Source organism: Miniopterus schreibersii, assembly GCF_964146895.1.
Source record: "Miniopterus schreibersii genome assembly, chromosome: 19".
NCBI classification, from domain to species: Eukaryota; Metazoa; Chordata; class Mammalia; order Chiroptera; family Miniopteridae; genus Miniopterus; species Miniopterus schreibersii.
This window is the reverse complement of record NC_138119.1, coordinates 32902382-32913938: the sequence shown is the minus strand read 5'-3', so window position 1 is coordinate 32913938 and position 11557 is coordinate 32902382. Positions and strand designations below refer to the sequence as shown.

General features: G+C 51.4%; 1 protein-coding gene and 1 long non-coding RNA gene across 3 annotated transcripts; one reads left to right on the top strand and one right to left on the bottom strand.

The window, feature by feature from the left end:
- Positions 1 to 1348: 1348 nt before the first annotated feature.
- Positions 1349 to 7057, bottom strand: LOC308548886. 2 transcript variants are annotated; one of them, XR_013997683.1, is made up of 3 exons: positions 5628 to 7057; positions 3660 to 3900; positions 1349 to 3589 (listed from the first exon to the last, which is right to left on the bottom strand). It is a non-coding gene; the product is annotated as an uncharacterized lncRNA (long non-coding RNA). The 2 variants fall into 2 exon arrangements; XR_013997684.1 differs by lacking the exon at positions 5628 to 7057 and adding an exon at positions 4792 to 4907.
- A 231-nt stretch (positions 7058 to 7288) lies between these two features.
- BTG2 (BTG anti-proliferation factor 2) lies at positions 7289 to 10977 on the top strand. The gene is made up of 2 exons (XM_081121685.1): positions 7289 to 7540; positions 8550 to 10977. The coding sequence occupies exons 1-2, from the start codon at positions 7387 to 7389 to the stop codon at positions 8882 to 8884; spliced, it is 489 nt and encodes a 162-aa protein (XP_080977811.1). The 5' UTR covers positions 7289 to 7386; the 3' UTR covers positions 8885 to 10977.
- The last annotated feature ends 580 nt before the right edge of the window (positions 10978 to 11557 follow it).

Genomic DNA, 11557 nt, shown 5'->3' with positions numbered 1-11557 from the left:
GTTCCCTGAGGGTCTCACAAGGAGATCTTGCTTCTCAGTCACACCCACATCCCTCAGGCTCAAGGGGCAGGGCAGTCTTCCTTGCTTTGCATGACCTATTCCCAGCCAGCCATCACTCCCATTGCCTTCTCTGAAGTTCATTTTGTCACGCCCTCTCATTGACCCAAGATCTTGCCCCCACAAGGCCCACAGCCTGTCTCTCCACCCCTAACTCCTGCCACCACCTGAGGAAACATCCACAGCTTGTGAGCCACTGAGCTCGCACTGCTCATTGGGTACGCGGTCTTCTGACTTCTTGTCACCAAGTGACCTTTCTGCTCTCAGCCTCCAAACCCACCCCAGGCAGGTGCTCCAAAACCCACCACTGTAACTCCAGAGCTGGACAACCAGGGGAGCTTTTTAAAAAATATATATCTTTATTGATTTCAGAGAGAGGAAACATCAATAATGAGAGTCATTGATCGGCTGCCTCCTGCACGCCCCCGACTGGGGATCGAGCCCACAACCCGGGCATGTGCCCTGACCGGGAATCGAGCTCTGATCGCCTGGATCCCAGGTGGATGCTCAACCGCTGAGCCATGCCCGGCCAGGCAACCAGGGGAACTTGATAAATATTTCCTGAACAAGTGAATGAATGAAGCTAGTGCCACAAGACAGGAGTCTGGTGTGATGGAAAGAGCACTAGACTGAGGTCAAGATGCATCTTCTAGCCTTCACCCTGCCACTAAGGAGTTGTGTGACTTTGGACATCTATTCCCATCTCATGGCCTCCTTTATTTCATCTGAAAAATTAGAAATTCTGTGTAGGTGATTTTTGAAAACCCCGCCTCTGACAGTTGACAATAATAAGAACTATAGTTTATTGAGCTTCTATGATGTTTAGGCATTGTGCTAGGCACTCTCTATATATTATTACTTATCTACTTAATAACTTTGAAGAACATATTGTCCCCATTTTAAAGGTAAGAATAAGAGAGATTAATGATTTGCCTTGTCATAGGTGGCAGATTCAGGATTAGAATCCAGGTTAGTTAACAAAAGCAAGTATGTCTAAATGACTAATATATATTGAGATCAAAGAGGTATTGTGTTCAGAGGGACTGCTGTGTGCTCTTCAGGTTACTGAAGTTCTCTCTGAGAGGGCAAGGGGCTGCCTTCAGAAATCTGGCTGGGGGTCAAGGCCTTGCTTGTCCCACCCTTTCTGTGGGCCTGCTCCCCACCCATTCAGCCTAGTTGTGAATCAGGTGCTGCTGCTGGTAGGGGAGGCTGGGTGGGGGAATCATTGTAGGGGATACAGTGGGGATGGGACAGCTCCCGGTGCCTGGACAGATATGTCTGGCAACTGTGTGCCTCTAAGACCGGGTGAGCTGAGTGGGGTCCACAGGTCCCTGTGTCAGAATGGCTTGGGTTTTCATTACAAATAAGATGCCTGGACCCCACCTCACTACTGAATCAGAGTCTCGGGGAGAACTATTTAACCTGAATTTTTACCAAATTCCCCAGGTAATTTGAATTACTGTCCTGAGCAGTCATATGGTATAGGAACTTGAAGGCTGGGTGAGAGATTTTAATTAATGCTGCAGGCAATGGGAAGCCATTGGAGGCTTTTATATACCAAAAATAACAAAATTAGAATTTTAGTAAAGAAAATTACTCTGGCAATCAGTCTTCAGCATGGATTGAAGCGAAGAGAGACTGGAGGGCAGAATACCAATCAGTATCCATAGCAATAGTCTAGAGAGGACAGAAGGACTGGGCAGGGAAGGCAATGCCCATGGCAAGAGGCAAAAACAGGAAAGATACTGCAAATACAGACTCTTTAGGCCTCGGCAACTGATTGTTAGGGGTAGGGGTAAAGATGCCTGCCAGGTTGTGGGCCTGGTGACTAGAAAAAGAATGGCAATGCTATCAAAAGAAAGAAATCACACATGGGGAAGAAGGAAGAAAAGTTTGCAGTTGTAGGGGATACAATGGGGATGGGACAGCTGCTGGCTTTTCTTGATTTGTTATATATTGAGATTAAAATACCAGAAAAATATTTCAAAGATGTCCAGTTCTCAATTGGGAAGAAAAAAAAATAGTTGGGAGCTCAGTAGCAAATCTGGGGTTAGAGATAATGGTTTGAGATTTATTGTATGTCAGGAGTTGCAAATTCAAATATCTCCAGAGTCAAGACAGGTCATGAAAATGAGTATTAAGTATAATTTTAAAAACCCAACATATGTCCACGATAAACAGTAAGTACCACTTGGTTTTATCAAGGATCGATAAAGAGTGGTGGGGAATGTGGCAAACTAGAGGACATACTCCTGCCTTAGGTGCCAGTCATTGCTAGGCAGACATATGGGACCAGTGTTAATAGATATTCTGGTTTTTAAAATCATAATTCTACATTTTTTAAATATGACATTTCATAAGCACTGACAACTAATTTTTAAAATGTTTAAACACTATCCAGCTCAAACAAACAATCTATATCTGTGATTGAGTCAGCTCTGCCTCACAGGCTTCCAATTTGTGACATCGGAGCCACACAGATGAGGTTCAGGAGAGAGTTGAGCAACTTGAGAAGAAATCCAGTGGCTGTGCCATGGAGAACTAGGATCCTCCCAGGTTCCTAAGCTTGCCTGTGGGTAAAACCAGGGCCTAGGCCCTGATTTTTTTAGCCACTGGATATTTGATGGCCTTCCATGTAGGTGGGAGCAAATGGAGCCTGCATCTGTCACAGCTATTTCTGCTCATGACCTGGAAATTGTGTAAGCAGCCACTGAGGTTCTGCTGCTCTCCAGGTTAGATGCACCTTGGGGAGGAGCCTGCAGCCTTCACCCCAACCCCTCTATGGCCATGTTCATTCCCATGTAAAGATGCCCTGCACCTCGGAGAGTCTTAGGCCTGGCCGGAGCAGGTGGTGTGTTTAGCACATTCCAGATGCTCACTTTCCTATCAGGAAGTTCTGCTGCTTAGGTGCTTTTTGTATAACTGAATCTACTTTTTGCTTCTATCTTCAGAGCAACTGAAGGGATGGATTACTTTTTAGCTTTCAGACTGTTCTCCAGCCCTTGACAGTTTCTCAGAACTGGTTCTTTGGGACTTAAAAATTATTGAAAGCCCTCTGCCTATTTATATTTTACCAACCCTTCCTTTAGTCCAGATGTATGGTTTTCCACGTCCCTCACCCCCAATCATCTTTGCATTATCTATTGCTGTCCCCGTTTCAGTTCACTTTGGAGTGGGGCGAGGGGCTTAAAGACAGAGATTTGTAATATAGCTAATATCCCTTACACTCTTCATTAACAGATTTTAGGGACAATGTCATTGTCTTCTGTCTTGGATCCCTGTTCCTCATTCTAAAGAATAACTCCCAGACTGCTTGTCCTACAGCCAATCTTGAAAAGTACAATTTTGTGCAGAGATGATAGGGAAGCCTAAAAGATGCTCTGGACATTGCCCAACAATGCTTGCAAAGGGTTAGAGTACATTCAGCAGTCTTTCCACCCCGATTCGGAAGGTAGGAAGAGATGCCTGGTGCTCCCTGGGCGATGCTTCTTATCAGCTCTGGGCAGCCCAGCAAGGCTGTCACCAATGAGGTCTGAAAAGAAGAAAGGTCACATTAGCATCTACACTCGGGCAAAATGTACTCTCCCTGACAAAATACACACCTATCAAAATACCACACTTGACAGTGATGTTCTTCAGTATATAACAGGGCACCCGGCCAGGTGTGGCTCAGTGTTGAGTGTCTACCCAGGAACCCAGCGGTCACAGTTCGGCTCCCGGTCAGGGCACATGCTCAGGTTTCAGGCTCAGTCCCCAGGAGGGGGAGTGGAGGAGGCGGCCCACTGATGATGTTTCTCTCTCATCGATGTTTCTATGTCTCTATGCCTCTCCCCTCCTCTTTCTCTAAAAATCAATTTAACAAAAAATATATTTAAAAATAATATATGTATGTTCTAGTGCATGTTAACTTCTGCAAACACATATCCACAATCCCTCCTATCCACAAACATCAGAGCACACATACACACATTTAAGTATGTACACTCACTCAAATATATATCTACTGCTCTATCTCTCACACACACACACACATACACAGACCTACAAAAATTACACACTGTGCAGTGTTGAAGTGAGCTGATGTCATCCTCCTAGAATATCTCCACTCAGCCTCTGCCTGCACTTGGGCTTCACTCAACATCAGGTTTCTACACATGGTCAGGAGAGTGGGAGGTAACCTTGGTAATCAAGCCAAGGTCCTGCAGACCCAACAGGATGCTGGGAAAGACGAGGGTAACATACAATGCTCTCATTGCTCCTGACTGGGAGTAGAGGGAAAGGCAAGGGGAGGGATAAGGCCTCCTGCTCCTGTCTCCAAAATGCACACTATCTCCCCCCAGTTCATTGCATCATCCTCTGGAATACCAGCTCTGTAGAACCAACATGGGGCCATGGGCCATGGTAACAATAGCACAGGAGCTCCATGGTCTAATTTGAAGTCAGCAGATATGGTCCCAGTCCTGGCTTTTTGAGAACCAGCTGTGTGACTTGGTACATGATATAAAAATCTACATAAGGACACAGTTCTATCTCCTGAGGCAAAACCCCACAAACAAACAAACAAAACACACACACAAAAACACACAAACAAGTGAAGGCCTGTCAAAATATTTTTTTCATCAATTCTGGACTAAAGCAAGACCTAGATACCAGATCCCTGTCAACCGCACACCCAGGAAGATTTAAGTGTTTTCAGTATTTAGGTGCTGAATGATACTGTACACCTGGCTATACCTTTTCTTGTTTACCCGACTTCCTTGGTGTTTGATTTTATTTCAATTCTGGTCTTGCTGACACCGGGGCTCTTTGGTTTGATGCTCTCTAGGTCATCTTGTTTCCAATTCCCCTCAACAAGCAGAAATGAGCATCTTTATGGCCTGACCTAGGTTTGGGAAGGAGCCAGTGAAGAGGCCAGCTAGGAGATGTGTTCAATGCCAAATACGAGAATTCTAGGGCATTTTGATGAGTGTGTGAAGCAGTGGAGCAGAGTATTTGAAACCTGAATTGTCCTGGAAATGTAGGATATATGAGCATAGTAACCTGTTTTCAAGCAGCTTGCAAACTGTGGAGATGAGATAGATGTCAACTTCTTAAAAGATCACTGACAAGTACAGCTAATGTTAATTCTGTAGTGGAAAAATGGGCAGGGCAGGTTTTCAAGGTGGAAGACCAAGCTTAAGCTATGCCTTCAGGAGTGTGGAGGATCGGGAGAAGTGGGAAGGAGGCAGGGAGGGAGCTAAGAGATTATGACAGGAGCTACAGTACCGCAGGGCCAGGCACATTCAGGCATGCATGGATTGGGGGCCTGTTACAGGGCAGCGGTGGGGACCATGGGCAGAATGGTGAGGGTTCAGGGGTGCAAAGCTGGTGTGATGCTTAGAGAACAGTAAGGAGAGTGACCCTGGGGTACAAAGTGACAGAAGCCTAAAAAGGCAGATGAAGCCAGATTATGAAAGATCTTAACTATTAGGCAAAGGAGTCCAGACGTAATGCAATAGATAGATGGGGGAGAGAGGTATCTCAGATGACCTCGGCAAAAGAAGAGGAAGTGAATGCGGGACTCTGCTCACCGTGGGAAAGGCGAATGGAAAGATTCCGCTGCAATTATCTAGATATGAAGCAACACGTCTTGGGGCTGGATCTGGGGAGCAAAGTACGAGGAGAAGCCAAAAAAGAGAGGGAGTTTTGTGGGTGGAGTAACTGGGGAGAGGGTGGTATCTCCGATGCAGTGGGGATCAAGAAGGAGCTGGTGCCAGCCGGGCGTGGCTCAGCGGTTAAGCGGCGACCTAGGATCCAGGCGATCAGGGTTCGATTCCCGGTCAGGGCACATGCCCGGGTTGTGGGCTGCAGCTGATCAATGACTCTCTCATCATTGATGTTTCTATCTCTCTCTCTCCCTCTCCTTTCCTCTCTCTGAAATCAATAAAGATATATTAAAAGAAGAAGGAGCTGGCTTTGGGGAAGAGAGGTGGCCCTGGACTGACACTGAGCTGGCGGCTAGACAGCCACGGGGAGGGACGGCAGCACAGGGAGCAGGGGAGGCCGATGAAGGGGCAGGAGGACAGACCGTGTGGATGTGAAGTCAGCTGTCAAAAAGGAGGCATCAGAATGGACATGCACAGGACCTGGCTGAGGAAATAAGGGAGCGGAAAGGGAAGGGCAGTGGGCACAGGGAGGGGACAGGGGCAGGGGGACACCCAGGGCAGCCGTGGCCAGCCACGGAGGCTGAGAAGCCTGTGTATCTATCAAGGAAAAGGAGGGGAGCCTCCCCCCCCCAAAAAAAGGTGATCAGCAGGGCCCAGAGTTCAAGAAAAAGAAGAATTTACAGAAGCCACTGGGTTTGACTCATTTCACACAGACGTGTGCCAGCCGCTGGACGCTGGTTAGAAGTGACCCAGAGGTCAGGACGGCCCGGCCCTGGGCAGGCCGCGGGAGGGGCCCGAGGCCGGAGGCTGCCCCGCGGAGCCCGAGTCCCCGGGCTTCAGTCCACCGCGGGGGGGGGGGGGCAGAAACGGGGAGCGGGCGGCAAAATGCACAGCTGAGAACAGACCGCTCACTTATTCAAAAATGGTGGCCTTTAGAAGGAAAGCTAGAACTAGAAAAATAACTTGAGGGGCCAGAAAAGCCTTGCAGACTGCCACCCGCCCACCCACTGGGTGAGCCTCGGGGGTTCCCGGGCCGGAGCAGGGCGGGGCTGGGCAGCAAGCAGGAGGCGCCCCGCCGCCCGAGCGCAAGGGGAGCCCAGTCCCGCCGGTTACTTAGGAAACAGGGCAAAGCGGTAAAACGGCGACAGGGTCCGGGTGACCGATTCCGCCCCTGGCGGCTGGAAAACGCGGGAGTCCGAGCAGGGGACCGCTGGGCCGGACGGTGTCGTCGACGGCTCCCGGACGCGCGCAGCTTCAGCCCGCGGCGCGGAGGACGCGCGGAGGAGGGGTCGGGGCCTCCCGGCCGGCGCGAGCCCGCCCCGCCCGCCTCCGGGGCCGCCGCCGCCCCCGGACTCGCGCCCCCTCCGCCTCCCGCGGCCTCCGCCGCCGGCTCAGGTTCCCAGCACTGACGTCAGCGGGCAGTGACCTCAGCGCGCAGGAGGCGGCCGGGGCGGCCCCGGGAGCGTGAGGCGAGCGCGAGGGCTCAGGCCCCGCCCCCATCCGCTGGCGGCGACCAATGGGCGAGGCCAGCGGATGCCCCGCCTCCCGGCTGCCTATGAAAGGCGCCGCCGGGGCGCAGTCCCCGTAGAGCCCCAGCCGCGGCTGAGCGCGCGCGTCGCCGGCAGCTGCGCGACCCCCAGAGACCTCTCACGGCTCCCACTGCCGCCCCCGAGCCGCGCACGACATGAGCCAGGCCGGCTGGGCCGGGAAGAGGACGAGCATGCTCCCCGAGATCGCCGCCGCCGTGGGCTTCCTCTCCAGCCTCCTGAGGACCCGCGGCTGCGTGAGCGAGCAGAGGCTGAAGGTGTTCAGCGGGGCTCTCCAGGAGGCACTCACAGGTGAGCGCCCGCCGTGGATCCAGGCGCGCCGCGCCGCGCCTCCGGGCTCTGCCCCCGCCCTGCCCGGGGCAGCCTTCCTCTCGGCGGGGGCTCCTCGCGCCGGCAACTCGGACTCGGTTTCCCTCCAGCCCGGGCGGCCCGCAGGTCCCCGCTCCCCCGCTCACGTCTCCCTTCCCGGCCCTGCGCGCAGGCCTCGGCCCCCCGTGATTCTTGGGGAGCGCTGCGGGCACAGAGTCTAGTCCGGGAGTGCGATTCTGACTCCCCGGCTTATGCCCTGGAAGAGGGGGCCCCTGCGGGTCTGAGTGCGAGCCGATCTCCCCCGCTGGGCTCTGAGACGCCCCAGGACGCTGCGGGGGACAGAGCCCTGCCGGCGAGAGGACTCTGGGGAGAGGAAGACGCCCCCCAGCCGGCTCGGCCACCGGCGCCCCAGCCCCGGCTCTTCCGGCGAGCGCGCGGCGCTGTCCCGGGCGGGCTGTGGGCTCCAAGTGGGAACCCGGCTCCTCTCGTGCCCCCCCCCTTAGCCGCCTGCCACCGTCCGCGCTGCGGGGGCCTGTGGGCGCCGTGGGCTGCTCCCGACGGGGAGGTGGACAGCAGAGAAGCAGCTGCGGGCTGGAGAGAGACCCGGCTGTTTTTCGCCCCTTGGCTGGTGGCGCTGGGCAGCGACAGCCTCTCTGGATGTGCCCACACAGGTCCCGCCTTCTGAGGAACAGCCTATGTTCCATTAAAGCAGCCCCTTTTGACTCCTTAGCCAGACAGTTGCTAAGGGTCTCTGACTTTTGAAGGAGGGAACCTCTGTGGCCCAGGGTGGGAGGTGCAGCAGTTTGCTGTGGATCCAACCAGGATGATTGCCCTCCTGGGTTTGAAACTAGAAGTCATGACAAACCACCTTGTTGACTTAAAATCACCCGGTCGCTTCCTCTGCTTTATCCCTTCATCTCCCCTTGCACTTGTACCGCCCCTGGTCCAGCTGCTCTAACCAAGGCGTCTTCCCTTTGTCCTGTCCCCACAGAGCACTACAAACACCACTGGTTTCCTGAGAAGCCATCCAAGGGCTCTGGCTACCGCTGCATCCGTATCAACCACAAGATGGACCCCATCATCAGCAAGGTGGCCAGCCAGATCGGACTCAGCCAGCCCCAGCTGCACCGGCTGCTGCCTCGGGAGCTCACCCTGTGGGTGGATCCCTACGAGGTATCCTACCGAATAGGGGAGGATGGCTCCATCTGCGTCCTGTATGAGGAGGCCCCGCTGGTCGCCTCCTACGGGCTCCTCACCTGCAAGAACCAAATGCTGCTGGGCAGGAGCAGCCCCTCGAAGAACTACGTGATGGCCGTCTCCAGTTAGCTCCCCTGCCACCCCCACCTGGCACTCTACTGTACTCATCCTGCCGTGACAACAGGCCACAGCATACCTCAACCTGGGGAACTGTATTTTAAATGAAGAGCTATTTATATATATTATTTTTTTAAGAAAAGGGGAGAAAAAAAACCTAAAGATTTTTTTTAAGAAAAAAATCCTTAAAAGGTGCTGCTTGGAAGCAGCCTCCCCAGGTGCCTTTGGAGAGAACTGTTGTGCGCTTGAATCTAGGAACCAGTGTCTGCCTATGGGAGGGGGGAGCGGTTAGGGGTGGGCCTGACCAAGGTGAGGTGGGAGAAGCTTGGCCAGCACCTCAAGAAAATGTGAGAGGGAGCAAGCATGGTTAGCAGCTGTGAATGAGAGATAGGATCTGCCCTGTTGGGGGTGGGGATGGGGGTGAGGCTGATTCTAGCCTCACTCCCCCAATCAGGACACCTGCATCCCTGACCTCAGGGGCATTCAAGCCTAGACTTAACTCATGTTGCCTAATCTTCACTTTTATTTTCCTGATGAGATCCTGGGCAGAGATTCCTTCTGTCCCAAGCAGCTTTTCTTAAAATCATCACTTGTTTCTAATTCTATCCTCAGGGGCCTGTAGATGTTGCTTCCCAGATGTTGCTTCCCCTTTTGTTTTGTGAGGGTCAGGGGAGTAAGGCAGGGTTGGAGGTTACTGGGGTTGGGGTGGAAGGGTACTCTGCACAAAAACCTTTGCTTTGCAATATGCTGCTCTGCGTGTCAGTGTGGCCAATAACTTGGGGGTGATTTGCAATGGAATTTTAGGACCCAAAGAGTATCCACTGGGTGGTTACAAAACCCTTCTTTTTGGAACCACATGAAAGTCCTATTGCTGCTGCCGTTATCCCTTTGAGAGGTGGCTCAAAAGCTACAGGGAACTTCAAGTCCTTTATCACTGCCTTCTTTTTAAAAGCACAACACTCCTCTCTAAATCTCCCCACTCCTCTCCCCTCTGGTTGGATCATGGAGCTACCCTATTTTCTAGAACAAGAGTTCTCAGTCACTGTGCAATATGGCCTCCTAGTCCCAGGAGGGTGTGGAGAACTGGCCCTCAGAACCCCCTGGTGCTCTGGTGGACTGAGGGAGCCATCTCTCCCTCTGCCCTTGGAACTGTGGCTGGCTGCTCAGCCTTGCAGGTATCCCTTGGCTGAACCAGGAAAGCCCAAGTTCTGTAGGATTACTTGGCGTCCTTGTAGGGCTGACACTAAAAACCAAACATTGGGCATTGTTTTTCTCCCTGGTGCTCAGAGCACCTCTGGGAGAGGTTGCTGTCTCTCTCAGTGCAATCCAAATTTGTCTGTAGACTTGTGCAATATTTACTGTTCTGGGTTGGAGAAAAGTGGAAAACTACCTTTGGTTTCTCAGTGACATTAGTGAGGGGTCCTCAGAAGGCCTTGAGTTTCCCAAACCTGAATCACCTTAAAAGGGACATAGCTAGAACATCTTGTCAGCCTGGCTACCCTCCTGCTATTCACCCTTAGCGAGGAACCTTCCTCCCCAACCCCTAAAGTCCCCTCCCCACTGAATTCCCCCTTCTTGGGTTTCTTAACTACTCAATTCTAACTCAGAGGTGCTATTTACCAAACACTCTCCCAACCCATTCCTGCCTGTTCTGCCCCCTTTTCAACTCTCCAGGTCCAAGCTGTTTTCCCAGACCCTGCTCCCACTCTTGATTGCTTTAAAAGTGACTTCCGGCCCACAGACCCAAGAGCTTATTTTCTGGCCTGTGGGTTGAAACAAAGCTGTGAATCACTGAAGATTACATTGTTGCATATTGCAAACAGGTCCTGCCTTTCTAGAAGCAGCCTTATGGTCTCATGCTTAATCTTTTCTCTCTTCTCTTCTTTTTGATGTTCACTTTAAAGACAAAATGCCCAGAGCTGGACTGTTGAGCAGGCCTGTCTCTCCTGTTAGGTAAAATTAAATAGTAGTACGTTTGTAAGCTATTCTGAAAGAAAAGACAAAGGTTACTAATTGTACAATAGTGTTTTTATATGGAAGAATGTACAGCTTTATGGACAAATGTACACTTTTTTTGTTACTTTAATAAAACTGTAGCAGATGAAGTTGTGTGGTGTAGAGAAAATTCCACATCACTGATTTGGGTGTCTTTCTCAGATCCAGATCCTTTCTTTGTGTCTTCAGTTACACTCAGAAAACCTGTAGCATGTGGCTAGATAAAAGAAAAATCTATGGTGGGGACATTTCCAAGCATCCCCTCTTCTCTAGGAAGTAGCTCCTTATTTATTTCCCCTAATGCACATTCTAACCATTCCCTGTGAAAATGCTAGATGTGAGGATTCACCTTAGCATCCTGTTCTTCCTAGGCCTTAGTTGTATTCACGCCCTGTTCCGTTCAGCAAGAATGTACTGTCAGTAAGTTCTGGGCACTGGAAATATAGGTGATTAAGACACACAGCCTGTCTTCTCACAGACTAGATGGTGAACAGGGACACCAAGATCCCAGCTTGGGACAGGATTGTTAGAAATTCCTGGTACAGGTTCTCCTGTCCTCTCTGGAGCTACCGTTTGCTGCCTACCATTCTTGTCTTATTAGACAAGAACAGTTGGGCCTCAGGAGTTTCCACTGAAGTCACAAGTACATTGTTGACCTGAGCTAGTTTTTTTTTTTTCCTTGGCCATAGG